This window comes from Capricornis sumatraensis, chromosome 13 (genome assembly GCF_032405125.1).
Source record: "Capricornis sumatraensis isolate serow.1 chromosome 13, serow.2, whole genome shotgun sequence".
NCBI lineage: Eukaryota > Metazoa > Chordata > Mammalia > Artiodactyla > Bovidae > Capricornis > Capricornis sumatraensis.
In genome coordinates, this window is record NC_091081.1 from 35,549,508 (window position 1) to 35,569,014 (window position 19,507).

Consider the following 19,507-nt stretch of genomic DNA (forward strand, 5'->3'; position numbering starts at 1 on the left):
TCTCCTTCCTTCCCCCTCCCAACTCCCTTTCCTTTTCTCTCCGTCCTCTCCCACCCCCCCTCCCTCCTTCCCTTCCTTTCAATCCTTTGATGTTTCCTCCAGAATGGAATACACATGTAGTTATACATTCTTGGTTGTGAAGTTTAAATCTGCTACACATAAATCATCGATTTGCTCATTTGATTGTTTTGTTCATGCTCTTTACAAGCATACCAATTTAAGTGTGTACGAAACATTTTCCTTATCTTTTTCAGGTAATATAATATAGAAGGGAAGTAACTTTACTTTTAACTCTTCGAGAGGCTTATTAATGGATATAAAGCTTTTCTTTAAAGGTTGCATAGCAAATTTTCTAATACCTATCATGCTTTAGAGAAATATTTTAAAATCACAATATCCATATACCAGCAATCTCGAATCCATCCTGCCAAAAATGTTTTTACTTTCAAATTAGGCTTCTGCATGCTTTAATCGATTACTAAGATCAGGGGGGAAAAAATCACTCTTTCTTTCCTAAAAAAAACCTCTTTCTAAAACTTATTATAACAATATTTCCTAAACTGGATTTTCCCCATACACTTCTTTTTTGGGAAGTGTACATCTGTGTTTCACTTTTAAAGAATTCATTGCTCAAATAAGCTTGAAGAATACCCCATAACAAATATATCTTTTGTGTAAATATACATTGTACATTAGCAAAATAAAAGGTTACTATCTCTCTACTGAAGGATAAAGTTTAAAAATGTCTTAAATGATTACATTTGTTTTATTGAAGAATTTTTTCCTTCCTATCGATTAATGTTCCCATCAATTATTTTGTTTTAATCTCAATTTGAAAAGCACTGCCTTCAATAACAGTAATTATACTGTTACTACATCAGCTCTCTCTGTCAAAAATAAGCTGTTTCTTTTTAGATCTTGGCTTTGAATTTACACATCACAGGACTACCAATTAACTCACATATTTTTTGTATGTTCTTTTTCTTCTCTTCATATGCTTCATGAAGCATCAGCTCATAAGTATCCACATCACAATGAGTGATAATAGTTATGAGTTATTTAAATCTATCTGTATATCAAAACTGATGAAACCATTTCTGGGGGAAAATATACTGTCTTTATTTTTCCTAATAGTACCCAGATCCTTTAAATACTTTGTTAAAATTATAAGAGGCTGGCTAGGTATTTATGTTTCTCATAATAACAAATCCCCACTGTCCACTTTCTAATGGAGTTTAGTGTCCTTTGTTTTATATTTCATAGTTATTCAACTCATCATAAAGATACTATGAGCTGTGTATTACAGAGATTTAGGTAACATCCCAGAGAAGGCAATGGCACCCCACTCCAGTACTCTTGACTGGAAAATCCCATGGATGGAGGAGCCTGGTAGGCTGCAGTCCATGGGGTTGCTACTAGTTGGACATGACTGAGCGACTTCACTTTCACTTTTCACTTTCATGCATTGGAGAAGGAAATGGCAACCCACTTCAGTGATCTTGCCTGGAGAATCCCAGGGACGGGGGAGCCTGGTGGGCTGCCGTCCATGGGGTCGCACAGAGTCGGACACAACTGAAGCGACTTAGAAGCAGTAGTAGCAGGTAACATCCTGGTATTTGTTTTCTTTGGATCTGGGAAGATATTTGTATGAAATAGACTACTCATAAGTTTAGGTTTCCTCTAGCATAGCATGTCATTTCCCCAAGATATTGTGCACTTTCTGAAGTACAGTAACTTACACATTGTATGGGTATGTGACTATACTATATTCACTAAGTATATATAATTTCAATGATTTGACTCAAAGAGTTTCAATAATTCCTTAATTATTCCTCTTCTTTGAAGGTGTTTAATATGATAAATATTTCTAAGACACATACCAAATACTTGAAGTGCTTTAAATAATGACTTAAAACATCAGGCTACCTGTCAGTTATAGGTAATCAACCATCCATTATTCATCTTTTTTCACCCAGCATCTAGCACAGTTCTACAATGTTTCTTGAATGAAACATTGAATCAGTTATAAAAATCCATTATGATATAGTCAAAATATGTTAAGGTATACAACTTCTGATATTGACATCTTCTCAGTTTCTTATTAAATTCAGTAGAACACATAGAGTTCATAAACATATGAGTTTCACACTTTTAGTGTTGACCATCTGGGATAAGTTAGGATGATAAGCAAGTTCATACATCTTTATGCCATCCATCAGCTGTCAGAGGCGTCCCTTGGTCAGTGCCTTAATAAGTAAAAGAACTGTTAGCACAAAAGATCTGAGGCTATCTGCTGGAACCATCAACTTTCGTTCTTAAATTACAGTGCTGCTGGCAATGTTATATTTTATGAAACTGCTCCCTGCTTCCTATGCTGAGATGAGAGTTGGGTGCCCTAAATGCACAACATATTTTGGGTGCTTTTAGAGCTTTATCTCTTTTTACCATTATTTCCATGATAAAATCTTCCAATAATATTGGAACTAGGCCACATTTTCTTAGAGCCTTTTTTCTCAGTAAAAGATGGGTTTTATTATTTCTTAGGACACTGCCTCTCTCATATTTGTTTTTAAGAAGTGTTAAGTTAAATTTTATATTTACATTTCAGATTCAGTTTTACATTGCTATTCTCGTTTTATGCTGTATTCAGTCAACAGTGCTGTTATACAATACCATAGCATCACTGTTCTTTTCCTGTATAGAACTTGTCTCAGTTTGTAATTAAAAATAATTTGTGACTATTTGTTTAATGCTCATTTACAGTAACAGGCTGTAAATTTCACAAAGACAGGGGTTATTTCTGCTTTGTTAGTAGAACACCTGGCATACTCATTTGTGCAAGAGTGTGTGCTTAGTTGCTTCAGTCATGTCTGAATCTTTGCCACCCTATGGACTATAGCCCACCAGGCCCCTCTGTCCATGGGATTCTCCAGGCAAGAATACTGGAGTGGGTAGCCATGCCCTCCTCCAGGGGATATTCCAGATCCAGGGATTGAACATGAATCTCTTGTGTCTCATGCATTGGGAGGTAGGTTCTTTACCACTAACATCACCTGGGAAGACCAAATATAATATTTACATGCATGAATAAAATATTAATCACTTAACAGCTGGTCATGCATACCTGCAAATTTACCTTCAGTTATTTCTTATGAACCTAAACTATATATCTTTAATCTATATGCAATAATTATATTTATTTCAAAGGAAATATTTAATATACATAGCAACTAAACACTCCATGGGACCCATTTCAGATTTCCTGTTAGATAAAAGCTAAACTAGTGTAAAGTTACAGTCATCATTCTTTGCATTTTATTTTGAAGGTATTCTATCAAAAAATCTCAATTTGATAGGGGTATAAAGAACTCACAAGTGATAATCATAAAAGTTAAAGGAGATTAATCTTATCTTGGAAACAAATTACCAGCTTATAATGTTTAATCACAGAACAGTAAATGAGTGCTATACGTGATCATTTCTCCATGATAACTTGTGATCTTTCCACACTGGAAATCTATGCACATCATTTTTTGCTTAAACATTTTTAGTGGTGCTCTAAAGCTATTGGACGAGTTTCCCTGGTGGCTTAGTGGTAAAGGATCCACCTGTCAATGCAGAAGATGCAAGTTCAGTCCCTGGGTTGGGAAGATCCCCTGGAGAAGGAAGTGGCAACCCACTCCAGTATTATTGCCTGGGAAATCCCATGGACAGAGGAGCCTGGTGGGCTACAGACCTTGGCATGACAAAAGAGATGTGACCTAGTGACTAAAACAAAGCAATAAATCTATACAATACAAGCTCAATTCCTAATGATGTCATAAAACCCCTTTCGTCAACATATCACAGACTTCTCAGACTGTATACTAACATTCCGTTAGTACAAACTATGAAGTTCTATTTCTCTGGAGGGCCATGTTTTCATACTTTCTCCAGTTTTCTGGTTGAACATCCTCACAACCAGATAATCTGCTGCTCACCTTTCCCTGACTTTGTACACTTTTCTTTGGCTGTCACAGAGACATACAGGATCCTTCTTGTTTGGAGTCATAGCACATAGCAGATACCCCAGTACAACATTCGGTATGTGGTATTCTAATGTTTTGCTATATATCTTTTCCTATTGAATAATGATATGAGGGCTTCCCTGATGGCTCAGATTTTAAAGAATTTGCCTGCCATGTGAAAGACCCAGGTTTGAGAGTCATGTATGAATCTTTTTTTTACTATTATTACATGTACAAACACCGGTGATAGATTCTAATCATTACATATAAATACACAGGTGCTAGGCATATAGGGATGAACAATGTAATTTGAGTTTTTACTGTAACACAAAACACATGTATTGAATAACCTTTGCAACTATGAAGATGACTATAATGAACACCATATTATAGAAACATGTGACAGATGGAACTATGTTAGTCTGCTGATTTTGTATGCAAAAAGGGTTGCATTACTTTGAAGATCATAGGGACAATAACTCTTCTTTCTCTTCGGCTGCCTTTCACCTGTTTTTCCTCTATTTCCTTTCTATATGCATTCCTGGTTTAGAAAGGTATATATGAAAATGGCAAATAATAATGAGAGCACCCCCAAACTCACTTTGTTCATTTTTCTAGATACAGAGAACTAGTTCAAGATATTGGGTTCATGGTGGAATGGAACCAAATATAAATGCTTCTGTCAATGTAGGAATGTGGATATACCAACAAGGACTGCCAAATATATACATAAATTTAAGATAAAATTTTAAAAAGTAATTAAGCTAAATACCTATATTCAAATTCTATAACTGGCTTAAATTGGATAGAGATTGTTTTTTTTTTTTTTCTCTGTTGTAGACCTCAAAATTCAAAGTGTTAAGACCTCTATGGAAAAAAAGATTCTACTTAAAGGAATATTTGTAGAATCCTTAGGAGAGTATTTAAGTATCTAAGATCACAAAAGGAGACGAGTATATGAGGCACACAGAATGCATCAATGCAGGTACATGCTGTCTCTAGTCATGTCTGACTCTTTGTGATGCTATGGACTGCCATCAGCCAGGCCCTTCTGTCCATGGCATTTTCCTGGCAAGAAAACTGGTTGGGCTGCCATTTCCTACTCCAAAATGTACCAATAAAAACCTTCAAATTGCAGGGTAGATATTCTATCCAGTTACCTTTTATTACTATTCTGAATATTCTTTGACTTGTGTGAAAAAACAATAAGAAGGGCAAATGTTTTCAGCACATAATGAAAAAGTAAACTATTATCACTTGTTCTGACCTATTTCACACATATTAGTTAAAAGTGACTGGTGACGTAGACTTGTAGTCACATTGCTACATATTAAATCATGAAACCCTGACACAAAATATGAAAACAGAAATAGTTTCATTCTAGAAGCCCTATCTTCCTAACAATTTTTCATCTGCATGATAATCATTTGAATAGTGGTAAGAGTGATAATGTCAGGAATACTTTCCTCACTATGATGTTTTTGTTCCAAGTTCAGTATTAAACTTTGATGAATGAATTATAATAACTGGACAATCTGAACTAAAATCATCATACTATTTAATCTTCAAGAACCTCAAAACTGGGAGAGAATAACTTTTTCAGGAGAGTAAAATGCCTGTCATTTAGCAATGGGTCCCCAATTTTTGTGTTACCAGGGACCTGTTTTCTGGAAGACAATTTTTCCGTGGACTGGGACATGGGGGATGGTTTTGGGATGACTCAAGCACATTACACTTATTGTGCACTTTATTCTATTATTATTACATCAGTTCCACCTCAGATCATCCTACATTAGATCCTGGAGGTTGTAGACCCTGGCTCTAAGGTAGAACTCAAGTCAGTTTTTCAATTTTGCCAACTTTTGGGTCTCACCAACCTCTACCACTCTGAATCCCTGCATTAAACAACAGACTACTAGTTTATGTTCAATATTGCATTCCCCTTATTTGATGTTAAATTTGTTTTCCTATCTAAATTTCTATCTACTTTTTTAAAGTCTATCTCCTTAAGAAAAGGGATGATCTATATTTATATTTTATGTTCAGTATTTTACAGATCCAAACTGGTTGAAGAGTGATAAAATTTCTTATACATTGACAAAATTAGAAGGAAACAAACATGCCTTCAGAGGTAATCCTCTCTGAATACAACCTGGCTTCTGTTTACTAAATATTCAGGAAATGTTAAGAAAAAAATTATGTTGCTCATTCAGGTAATGTCTTATAATACAATTGTTTTTAATCGAATAGATGGATTTCTCTCATAGCTCAGTCAGTAAAGAATCTGCCTGCAATGCAAGAGACCTGGGTTCAATTCCTGGGTTGGGAAGATCCCCTGGAGAAGGAAATGGCAATCCACTCCAGTATTCTTGCCTGGAAAATCCCATGGACAGAGCAGCCTGGCGAGCTACAGTCCATGGGGTCGCAAGAGTTGGACACGACTTAGTGACTAAACCATAGAATAGATATTGATCACTTTCCTCTGAATGATGGTTACTTAACCTACAATATACTGATATGTTGATGCTAAAACCCTGGTTAGGTTCCAAAAGAAATGATTTCTAACTGCTTAGGAATCACATCAGTTTAGTCGCTCAGTCATGTCCAGCTCTTTGCAACCCCATGGACTACAGCATGTCAGGCCTCCCTGTCCATTACCAACTCCCGGAGTTTACCCAAACTCATGTCCATTGAATCGGTGAGGCCATCCAACCATATCATCCTCTGTTGTCCCCTTCTCCTCCTGCCATGAATCTTTTCCAGCATCAGGGTCTTTCCCAATGAGTCAGTTCATCACATCAGGTAACAAAATTATTGGAGTTTCAGCTTCAGCATCAGTCCTTCCAATGAATATTCAAAACTGATTTCCTTTAGGCTGGACTGGTTGGATCGCCCTGCTGTCCAAGGGACTCTCAAGAGTCTTCTCCAACACCACAGCTCAAAAGCACCAGTTCTTCGGTGCTCAGCTTTCTTTACAGTCCAAGTCTAACAAACATCCATACATGACTACAGGAAAAACCATAGCCTTGACTAGACAGACCTTTGTTGGCAAAGTAATGTCTCTGCTTTTGAATATGCTGTCTAGGTTGGTCATAACTGTTCTTCCAAGGAGCAAGCATCTTTTAATTTTATGGCTGCAGTCACCATTTGCAGTGATATTAAGCCTCCAAAATTAAGTCTGTCACTGTTTCCATTGTTTTCCCATGTATTTGCCATGAAGTGATGGATCAGATGCCATGATCTTAGTTTTCTGAATGTTGAATTAGCCAATTTTTTCCCTTTCCTCTTTCACTTTCATCAAGAGGCTCCTAAGTTATTCTTCATTTTAAGCCATAAGTGTGATGTCATCTGCATATCTGAGATGACTGACTTTTCTCCCAGCAATCTTCATTCCAGCTTGTGCTTCATCAAGCCCAGCGTTTCTTATAGTGTATTCTGCATATAAGTTAAATAAGAGGATGACAATATACAACCTTGATGTACTTCTTTCCCTATGCTAAACCTCTCTGTTATTCCATGTCCAGTTCTAACTGTTGCTTCCTGACCCGCATACAGATTTCAGAAGAGGCAGGTCGTGTGGTCTGGTATTCCCATATCTTTACAAATTTTCCAGAGTTTGTTGCGATCCACACAATCAAAGGCTTTGGCATAGTCAATAAAGCAGAAATAGATTTTTTTTTTTGAACTCTCTTGCTTTTTCAATGGTCCAATGGATGTTGGAAATTTGATCTCTGGTTCCTCTGCCTTTGCTACATCCAGCTTGACCATCAGAAAGTCCACGGTTCATGTATTGCTGAAGCCTGGCTTGGAGAATTTTGATCATTACTTTACTAGCGTGTGAGATGTGTGCAATTGTGCAGTAGTTTGAATAATCTTTGGCATTGCCTTTCTTTGGGATTGGAGTGAAAACTGACTTTTCCAGTCCCGTGGCCACTGCTGAGTTTTCTACATTTGCTGGCGTATTGAGTATAGCATTTTCACAGCATCATCTTTTAGGATTTGAAATAGCTCGACTGGAATTCCATCACCTCCACCAGTTTTGTTCTTAGTGATGCTTCCTAAAGCCCACCTGACTTCACATTCTAGGATGTCTGGCTCTAGGCGAGTGCTCACACCATCGTGATTATCTGTGTCATGAAAATCTTTTTTGTATAGTTCTTCTGTGTATTCTTGCCATCTCTTCTTAATATCTTCTGCTTCTTTAGGTCCATACCATTTCTGTCCTTTATTGAGCCCATCTTTGAATGAAATGTTCCCTTGGTAGCTCTAATTTTCTTGAAGAGATCTCTAGTCTTTCCCATTCTGTTGTTTTCCTCTATTTCTTTGCATTGATCGCTGACTCATCTAATTTACACGTTTGTGTGTGTCTAAATTTGAACTAAATGAATTGAACTCATATCATGAAAGGACAGATCAGTTTAAAAATAAAAGCACCCTAATTCTTCATGTTGAAAATAAAGGGCAAGGCCTTATTTCGCCCTTTTCTATCGCACTTGGCTTGGAAGATTGTGTTTTATAAGTTTTTCTTTCCCTATAGCTTCAAATCTTTTTAGGAGTTAAATAAGCCACTTTTCAGTTTTAAGGAAGATGTTCCTCAAGAATTTGGGACCTGTCTTTTTTGGGGGGGTTGGGGGGGAAATATAATCATAAAGAATCTAATGTCCCATTTTCTAGTTTCTGTGAAAGAGTAGGAGCCTACTTTGGTGGCTCCAAATTGCAAACCTCACTCCAAATTGCAAACCCTCCTCTTGTCATAACAAAAGATAACTTAATTTTTCTTTGGATGAATTCAGTTAGCTAACACAGATAGTCACTGCAATTATCAAATCAAATTATCTAATCCAATAATATAAACATGATTCTACCCATGTTGAGTCTCAGACAGGCTTAGTAACTTCACCTATGACTCCTGGGACACTTAGGTGGAACTAAGATTTTTATATAAGTCATGTCTACAATGGCCACATATTACAGAAAATATGGTAGGACAACATATGCAAGGCACTCATCTTTGGAATTTAGTGCTTATACATTCTACTCCTGTGCTTTGACTTTTTTTTTTTGCCCTAATACCAGTGATTCATTGATCTTACTTAGTCATGTTAACCAAAGGATGACAGTCTGGCACAATCAGGCTAACTAATCTATAATGTAATTTGAATCCATGGCCTTGGAGTAATCACCACAAGGCACCAACAAAATAAATTCATGGTCTAATGTTTGCATATAAAATCTATCGGGACAGACTCTGTTTTCATGAGAATTATCCATGTATTTATTGTTTAGGTACCATGTGGTCAACATTTACAATATTAATGAAGGCTGCTCACACTGGTGCTCACAATTCATCAAATTCCCTCTGGAAACTTCCTAGATTCTAGCTTTCAGAGTTTGTTGATGATGTTTGTGGAGTATGCATAGCTTCCTGAGACTCATCTGTTTTCAGTGACATGAAATCTAGGCTTTAGCAAATATGCCAGGAAAATACAGGTGTATTTTGGCTTTTTGTTTGTTTGTTTAATTTAGGCTCTGAAAATTATTCGATCTCAATTGAGACTTGCAAAATCACTTCACCAACATTAAAATTATGCTGCTTGTGCAATGAAAAAATAAAATGCATTTTAATGGAAGGTTTGACCTGCAGAAAGATGAATAATTCGCATCAATTTTTGTGCATTATGTTCAACTAATGAAGACAAATGTATTCATTCATTTTAGTAAAGCTGAAGAACTAAAGACCAGCAATTTTATGCATCTATAATGATGAATATTACAGTACTTATTATATGATGAATTGGGAATTCTAGAATTGGATGGTGAGCAAAACAGGGGAAAAACATGCTTCTCATACTGATTTCTATTTTTATAAACATGGGCATCTGCCTTAAACAAACAACATGCCTCTTTTTAGTACTGATCCCAATCTTTCACTTAGTCAAATAACAAGAAATAAAGAAGCAGTGAAATCTCATGCATTTAACATTAGAAAATACAAGAAAGAAATTTCACATTGTTCATGTCAAAGTGATATCCTTCTACCATAAAGAGTCTATGATACCATAATCAGACTAAAGTCCTAATGTAACTTTAAGCTGATTATGTGGGAGGACATTATAATGAGATAAAAGTAACTTAAGAATTATTAATAGGGCTATAGCTATTTTATATTTGTTAATATAAAATGTTAGAAAACAGTTTATAAAGGTAATATTAAATTCCAATTGTGAAGTAAGAATGTATCTTATTTATAAGTGAAGTAAAGTCACTCAGTCGTGTCTGACTCTTTGCGACCCCATGGATTGCAGCCTACCAGGCTCCTCTGTCCATGGGATTTTCCAAGCAATAGTACTGGAGTGGATTGCCATTTCCTTCTCCAGGGGATCTTCCTGATCCAGGGATCGAATCCGGGTCTCCCTCATTGTAGACAGACGCTTAACCGTCTGAGCCACTCTTTATAATTGCATATAAAAGAAATAGATATATAGTAGAAATAAGATGCAAATAATTTTGTGTAAATAAAATAGAAATAAAATGTAAATACATTTACATAGAAAATTTAATAGAAATATAATGTATATAACAATTTTGTGTCTGATAAAATTGTCTTTAAATTTAACCTTAGTATTAAAGACATATATAAAAAATAAAAGACATTTATAAAGCCAGTATCTTTGCATTCATCTTTATTTTGTCTCTATATTGCCTATTATGTTTTTCATATATTATATATATTTCAGTAGTTTTCTATGATATGAGTAATTTAATGTGGATTTAGTTCACAGAAATAATTACACAATGACTATTTAAACTTACTATTGATGTAACCCCACAAGTTAAGTGGGGATACATAAGGTTATAGAAAATTTTTAGCATTGTGGATGATAGGCACATAAACAGGATTTCCTGCATCCCCTTTTCAGTTGACTTGTATTTCCCATATGTTATTTACTGGTGGGGGCACCAATAAATGGATGAAGTGTACCACTAGCTTACTGTTAAAGATAGAAACAGTTTTAATGGGACCCTACAGACACTTTACAATATTTCTACCAAACTGAACACAGCGAAGCAAAATAACACCAACTGGCTCTAATGGATTTCTCTAGATTGCTGCTTTCCTACCAGCTCACAACTGCTGAGTCTGCCTAGTCCTCAAAGTGCACTATGCACTCAAAATTTCAAAGACAGAAGCCAAGAAGGCTTTTAGTATGGGTGGTCAGAAGGGAGACAAGGCAGCTGAAAATGCCATTAAGTAGAAATGCTCCCTATTCAACTAAGTAGATCATAACCTATGCTGAATTAACAAGCAAGACTGCAACCTCTCACACACATTTTAGTATTCCTTAATGAAAACTGCTGTGATTTGTTTTTTGCTTTACCACACCCCCACCCCGCATCCAGTTTTTGTTGTTTTAATTTGAATGGATGAAAAGGAATTTCAGTTAACTTTTTATAAGAACACCAAAACTTCAAAAATCTACCATACCATAAATATCACATTAAAATAGCACCACCGCATTCTGGAAAACTATGAAAGGGATTTAATGTCACCACGAGCTTAATTAAGCCAGCTTATGCTTATTTAGCATTTACCTTCGAATCATTGTTGATTGCTCCACTAAGGTATTTTGTGTAAACAGAGCTTCCCTAATTAAATAGCTTCTATCTGAGTCATTCAGTGAGTCCACAACATGCTTTGGGCAGTAATCATCACACTCAGAGTGATGAATGGTCACAGCAGGCCCCTAGATGAATCACAGGAGGCCTGGCAGGCTTAAAGGACACATGGACTTTTGGGGGAAAAAACGGAAAATACACATGAGTTTTGAAATATTTCTCAATACTCAGTCCAGAAGAGACATAGTATTTCTGTTTAACCTCCTGCACTTAGCCACACATGCCTCTATGACAGTAACTAAAAATCTGAGTAACAGTAAAAGGAAGGCAAAGGGAGTTCCTCTTTGATCTATTTACAATATTAATAAAAACAGAATTTTCATTTCAGTTTATGGCTCCTGCAGGCATAAACTCAAAATCCTGAGGAATTTCTGGTATCGATCTAAATTTCCAGAAACAGCCTGCATTGCTTTGCTTTGAATAGAGTATCTCCTTAACTTTTGCTCGGAAAAGAAATTCAAATAACCTTTTATTTTTCACACCGAAAAGCATTATTTTCAAAAATTTATTCCTTATAATTAAACAAAATTTTAAAATTAAGTAAATACAAGTTATCAAAAAATCATAACTATTCTTGGATAAGATTATATAAAAGGGAAATGCTAATTAATGAGTTGAGATATTCAGGTTATGATGTTGGTTGAAAGTTTATGGTATGTCAGAATCTCATTCAAGTACTAGAGTTGCATGTCATTTCATTTATTAATGACTTAAGTAATAATTTATGAAGTTATATTTTTGGCAGAGCTATGACATAAAAAATCATAAATTACTGCCTCAGAAGCATTTTTTTTCCTCAGAAGCATTTGAGGGGTTAAAGTGTGAAATGCCTGTTTCTAGATTATACCACTTTGATGAATTTATATGAGTTAATAAGACTCATAATGTATGGGAGACTCAAAATCATTTAATTTTGTGCTATTCTTGAATGAATAAAATAAAATTTACTAAGTTAAGAATTTAATATTATCAAGTCAAACAGAAGAAAACAAGTTATCTGAACAAGAGAAACAAAAAGTATATTGTAATACCTGCAGGTGACTGATTTGAATATTTATTCCTTTAAATGTATTTATATTATTCAGAATTAGCCTAAAAATAGTGTATGTTGAATGTATTAAATAACTTTTACAATAAAGAGACATTTTAATAAATTTAAATTCAATATTATTTGGCAGTGAAAATAAAAATATGGTGAAATGTTCTTCCTAGTCTGTAATTTTGCTATTTCAAAGTATTATTAGATATTTTGAATTTGTACTAATATATACTGATAATTTTATATTAAAATTCCAAGAAGGTCCTTATAAAAGAAATTGATCATGTGCTAGCTTCTAATTTTTAAAAATTCATTCTATTTAAAACACTAATATATTACATTATTACACCACACTGACTACATACTACAAAAATGATTCCACATAGATATATAATCCAACTTGATTTCTACAAGTTTCCCATGCAAGTGACCTTGCAAATATCAGTGACTATTTTTCACAATAACTAAAATTTTTAAGAAGGGCAAAAGTTGATCTGATCAGCTGAGTTGAGTAGATTAAAAACAAAAAAAGAGACTACATCCTAAGGCTTATAGCTTAATTTGTTTTGTTCTCTCATCTTATCTATAAGGTTAGAATGAGAAGAAACAGAAATCCCAAATGTTGTGTATTTTTCTTAATTTAAAAAGTTACATTAAAAGTAAAGTATACATATATTATTATTTTAAATGGTTTTATATTTTCCTTATAAGTCAATATCTTACAGTAAATACTGTCGAGGGTAGGAATAAAAAAGCTGCTCTTTGTATAGTTCCCATAAACTATAACAGGGAGCTTCCCTAGAACTGATTGAACTATTATCTTTCCTTTTTAAAATAGCTTTCACATCTGAAATATCCCAGTGAGTTTTTGAGAATTATATACTATTTTGATTGATTGGGCTCCCCTTGTGGCTCAGCTGGTAAAGAATCCACCTGCAATGTGGGAGACCTCGGTTCGATTCCTGGGTTGGGAAGATCCCCTGGAGAAGGGAAAGGCTACCCCCTCCAGTATTCTGGCCTAAAGAATTCCATGGACAGTCTATGGGGTCACAAAGAGTCTGACATGACTGAGCGACTTTTACTCACTTTGATTGATTTGTACCAAGCATGTCCTCAAAGCAAAACAATATGACAGTCTTGGTACACTGATACATTGTATTTACAACTCAAACAAGCAAGTAAACAAAAAACTCTCAAGCTTAAGGTTTTATATTAAATATAAGTCAAATTTCTTTATTTTAATAATTTGAAATTATGACTGTTATTATGTAACTAACATTCATGAAAAATATCTGTGCTATACTCCAAAGAGAAGCAAGTTAACAGGATGGCCTCCAACAGTTAGAGTTACCTCAGGCGCCTGTATGGTGATGAGGACAGGAACCAAAATGAGATGCCCCAGGCCCCATACTCCAAAGAGGGCCTCCCCAGTGGCTCAGCCTTAAAGACTCTGCCTGCAGTGTAGGAGATGTGGTTGAATTCCTGGGTTGGGAAGATCCAGGAGGATCCCCTGGAAGAGGGCATGGCAACCCACTCCAGTATTCTTGCCTGGAAAATTCCATGGACAGAGGAGCCTAGTGAGCTACAGTCCATAGCATCACAAATAGTCAGACCCGACTGAAGGGATTTAGCACACATACTCCAAAATCCTTATATATCCTCCCCAAATCTTAGTTAATTCTCACTACCCTGAATCACTCTTGTTCAGTTAGGTCATCACATTTAATCATGTAAAATGCTACACTGATTATTAGCTCCAAAAATTGTTTTCTCTGTTTATAAATCTTGCTGCACCATCATATTTTTAGATGTAGAGTTCACTTGCTCAACAAATAATTGAAAGTCCACAGAGTGCTGGCAATAATCTTGTATGGGCTTACAACAACTAAAAGCCCGATATTTCTGTCCTCCTACACATAATGTAAACCAAAGAGGAAGGTATGGATATACAGGAATCTCACTCCTTTCAGAAACAAAATGAATTTATTTTCTTCAGTTCTTTCCAAATGAAACTGTGAAGCAATAGGAACTTATCAATCACTGCTTCCATTCTTCATACATGTTAAAGGTGTTTGATTTTTAAAATTTGTTCTGAGACATCAGCAAACCATATTGCTTCACATGATAGTTTCCTTCCCACTTTAAATCAAACTCTAGGAATCTGTCAAACATATTATCTGAAACAACATATTTAGCATTAAATAGACCTTAGGTTTTCCTAGTCTAACTCTCTAATTTTACTAATTAAAAAAGAGAAATTTAGAAAATATAAACTTCATGTCACTTGTCCAAGATCACAATAAATGATAAGACTAAATATAGAATATCATTGTGCAAAATACTACGTGATGATAGTTTTGAGCATATAATCAGCCTCTTTTCTAACATATGGTAAAGAATCTGCCAGAGATTCTTGCAAGAGACTTGGGTTCAATCCCTGGGTTGGGAAGATCCCCTAAAGGAGGGAATGGCTACCTGCTCAAGTATTCTTACCTGGTGAATCCCACAGACAGAGGAGCCTGGAAGGCTATACTCCATGGTATGGCCAAGAGTCAGACATGACTGAGTGACTAATATTTTCACTTTCACTAAGCTTGAAAATTTATCAAAGTTGCTCATCATAAACTCCAAATAAATGGTACATGAATGCATGAAACTGTTGAATTCATTAGGGAATTCTTACAGAGGGAAAAAACCATATGGGATCTAACTAGGGAGTATGCTAGAATTTGAACACATGATCAACATAAAACTATCACAATAAACTCAATCCTTATTATGAATATAAGTTAAAACATTTTGAAAAGACATGTTCCTTAAGCTTATTATAATTAGGATAACTCAATCATCTTTATATGTTAGAATTAATTATATATACTTTGGCACAATAATGGCAAAGCTTTGGATGGTCTGTTCCCGGTGTGAGCAGAAAAGGAGGTTCATTTTGTGTAGAGAATTTTAAAACAACAGTAGCAACAACTATCACCACACACTGGCAAGTCAAAACATGTCAATAATAAAACATCCCTCCCTGTAAAATATCTTTTGTTCATCTGAGTTCTAAGTATTTATTACTGAGTTTTAACAACCCTACTTATTGAACTTTGAATTAGCAAATATTTATTTTTTATTCTTTAATAAACATTGTACTCCACTTGGCAACTAAATTGGAGAATCCTCATTATACAGCTTAAAAGTGAAAGTGAGTCACTCAGTCCTGTCCACCTCTTTTTGACCCCATGGACTATGCCATACATGGAATTCTCCAAGCCAGAATACTGGAATGAGTAGACTTTCCCTTCTCCAGGGGATCTTCCCAACTCAGAGATCAAACCCAGGTCTCCCACATTGCAGGCAGATTCTTTCTGGTTTTGTTTTGTTTTGCTTTATTTATTTCAACAGTGACTGTGGAATCATTATTTTTAATCTATCATATAAATGCTGGAATATGCAATGTTACAGGAGTGAATATCTCAAAATTCTCTCAGAGCCAGTTCAAACTATTTTCAGCTATAGTGAACCTGAATAAACTTTACCAAATATGAAAGAGTTTAATGTTGAATTTTTTTGAAGCTATTATTGTGGAAAATTTTTGGACTTCCTAGACTTTTGAAAGTTGTTAGAAATGATCCCAAAGAAACAAAGACATGGATAGTATTGCATGTCTGAATTTATCATGAAATGGGATTTTTTATGAATCTGTGCCTCACTTTCTAATTATAGCATACATGTTTGTTGATTTGAAAGAAACTTTTCAAAATTAAAAGCAATAAAATCATGAATGAGGATACATTGAGAAATATGGCTATACCATTTATTAAACACAATTACATGAAAATCAATTTTGACCCAGCTGTTGAAAACTTTGCAGAAATTTCATGTTTGGGGCATTAAACCAGGGACATTTGAGGGGAGCCATTTTTATGCCCACAGCATGTATGTATGTACTCTAATATTATGTATTTATTGATTCATTAACTTGTCATATAAATATATATATATTCATATATTATACATAAATATTAAGCTCAATAAATGTAAATTTCATTGTCTTTTCTGGCAATTATTATTATTTCATTCCATGATTATTACTGAAACTAATTTTGTCATATAGAAGAATGTTAAATACAATCATTCCTAGTGTGAATTATTCTAGGTATTTTACTGGTAAATCCTCTGCTAGTACTCTTAAATAAAACATACACTTCTCTTAAATAAAATGATTATTCACAGTAACCATTTAAAGCTCATTCTTTGACTCAGCAAAATCAAAGACTATATTCATACACCATTAATCCAAAAAAATAAAGTTCCAAAAACTGTATTTTATTCAGCGAACTTTTTTTTAAGTGCAAAATTAAAGAGAAGGTCCTTTGCGGGGTGTTGTGGATTTTTTCAACTCTGATATAGTAAAAATGTCTACTGACCATTTTAGGAGAAATCACTTTTTCTTTTGTTATTCATTCCTTTAGAAGCAGATGTCCAACTATTTTCCTGTTTTTATATAGTCACAGAATATAGCAAGATACATTTGTTTGAAGCAAAATTCCTAATGGCATATGGAGGCACTATTTTTTTCTCCCTTCTCACAGCAACTAGGATTAATGAACAAGGAACAAGCGGCTGACATGAAACCTACCCATGGGGGTGCCAACGCCATAACCTTTGGAGTCTATGAGGCCACCAATCTGTGTCAGGTTACAGTTCCGCTGGGTGACAAACTCGATGGTCGTTGACTCCATTAGGAAAGCATAATCAGAGGTGAGGACTCTCTGGATTCCTTCTTCATTACTTTTGACGAGCACAGACTGCCTCCTGCTACTCATAAAGGCCCACATTTTGTCATATGTGGAGATTTTTGATTTCTGGGGAAAAACAGGATACATAAGAAAGATATTCCTTAGTTTCCATGTGATCCTACAATATTTTGATGAAATTAACTATGTTTAGTTTGCTCATAATACTGTATAATTGTATTATTAGTAAACAACAGCAACAAAAAATCAAAATCTGTGAAGAATCATTTCTCAGAGCAATTCTTCATTGTATTTCCAGGCATGGAGCAGATTTATTTAGCCAAATATATAAAAAAATGCCCTAAGATTCAAAATATCACAACTAGTAAATCATAGGAGGCAATAAAAAAAGAAAGAATAAAACAGCTTAATAAGGAGGGATTTTTGTGTTTGTATCTCACATGAGTATCTCATGTGTACAATTTTATCTTTCAACATTACTATAGCATCAAATTTGGAAAATGCAGACACTGGACACCGATTGACACTATAAAAGTGTAAGAGATTTTTTTTCCCCCGAATTCATTGTTGACTATAAGACAGATGTTACATTATCCCCCAAGGACACATACAAATATAAGTTGAAGAGACAAGAGGAATTTGTTACAAATAAGGATATTACAAGTAAGATGACTACATTTCTGCTGAGACACAATCTGGACACCATAGAACTTCTTTTAACCTGCCTCAGGACAACAGGAAATCAATCATCCAGGTCTTACTAACTAAGGATTCCTGGACCAAGAAAATAGAAGAGTTTTTATATCCAGCTGGAAATTTTCAGTAGGGCTTCAGTACGACTTATTGCTAAAGGAAAGGAATGGGTTTTGTTCAGAAGGCACTGCTAAAACATAAACAGGAAAAAGGTTAGCATCTGCTTATGGAAAGCTCATTTGTAAAACCCTTACCTTAGTTTCATTCTTATACCAACACAAAACATAATATTCCAATTATAAACACAAGGAGGATTTTCACCTCATTGGTTGTTCTGCCATAAAACATTGAAACTACTTTCCAATAAACAGGTATACAATCTTCTGCAGTATAAGCATAAATTTAGTCCTACATGTGCCAGGACATAAACGTGATATTATTTCTCCCACTAAAAGTTAGTACAGAATAATATTTTTAAAAATTATGGTACTATTTCAATGATAAAATGGGAAGAAAAAAATTAATTTGGAGGTGGGGAAATACCTAATGGTGCAATATATGCTTTATAAAAACAAGTATAGCTTAGAGCTAAGAAGCAATTAAAATGCAAACATTTGCTCTCCAATGAACATTAAAACATGCTGATAGGCCAGTCTTTGAAAGAAGGCAGCTAGAGCACCCAGAATGAGATTGGCATGATAACAAATTTGGGCAGCTATGGTGGCATGTCAGTTGTTTTTAAGGAAAATAGTCAAATGTTTGGAGTAGAAATGGGAAATGAGAGGAAGACTGTGGTGATATTTTTACTGGAATCATTATGACCAATAGTGAGATTTTGCAAAGATAGATTTCGCTATCCAAATTAGGAACATAATGAGGCTGGCTACAACAAGTTCATTTCCTTTCAAAGGTGAAAAATGTTTTCTCCTAATGTTTTTGATTAAGTGAGGTCAAAATACAAAATAAAATCAAAATCAGAGCTCACTTTCAGATTAAAGAGATTTTATGTAAAAAATAAAATTGGACACAGTTTTTGATTTAGTGAATCTGTGACTGATAACAAACACAATCCCATGAATGTAATACTAAAAATTCATGTATCAAAACTGCATGTTCATTACTTGACAATTTAAAATGTAACATCTTTGTTGTTGTTTAGTCAATAAGTTGTGTCTGACTCTTTTGCAACCCCATGGACCTGCCAGGCTCTTTTAGATTCTTTTTCCATACAGGCCATTACAGAGTATTGAGTTCTCTGTGCTATACAATAGGTCCTTATTAATAACTTCCTGTCTTCCATTTTTACTTAAATATCTCTTAATATACTTCTGGTT

General features: G+C 34.7%; 1 protein-coding gene across 2 annotated transcripts in view; it reads right to left on the reverse strand.

Annotated features, from left to right (window-relative positions):
* Window positions 1-19,507, reverse strand: part of GRIK2 (glutamate ionotropic receptor kainate type subunit 2) — a 723,766-nt gene that overhangs the window by 21,466 nt on the left and 682,793 nt on the right. For both annotated transcript variants that reach the window (XM_068985543.1, XM_068985544.1), the window contains exon 14: window positions 17,363-17,588. In XM_068985543.1, the coding sequence (XP_068841644.1) occupies window positions 17,363-17,588 (226 nt within the window). The remainder of the gene's footprint in view (window positions 1-17,362; window positions 17,589-19,507) is intronic.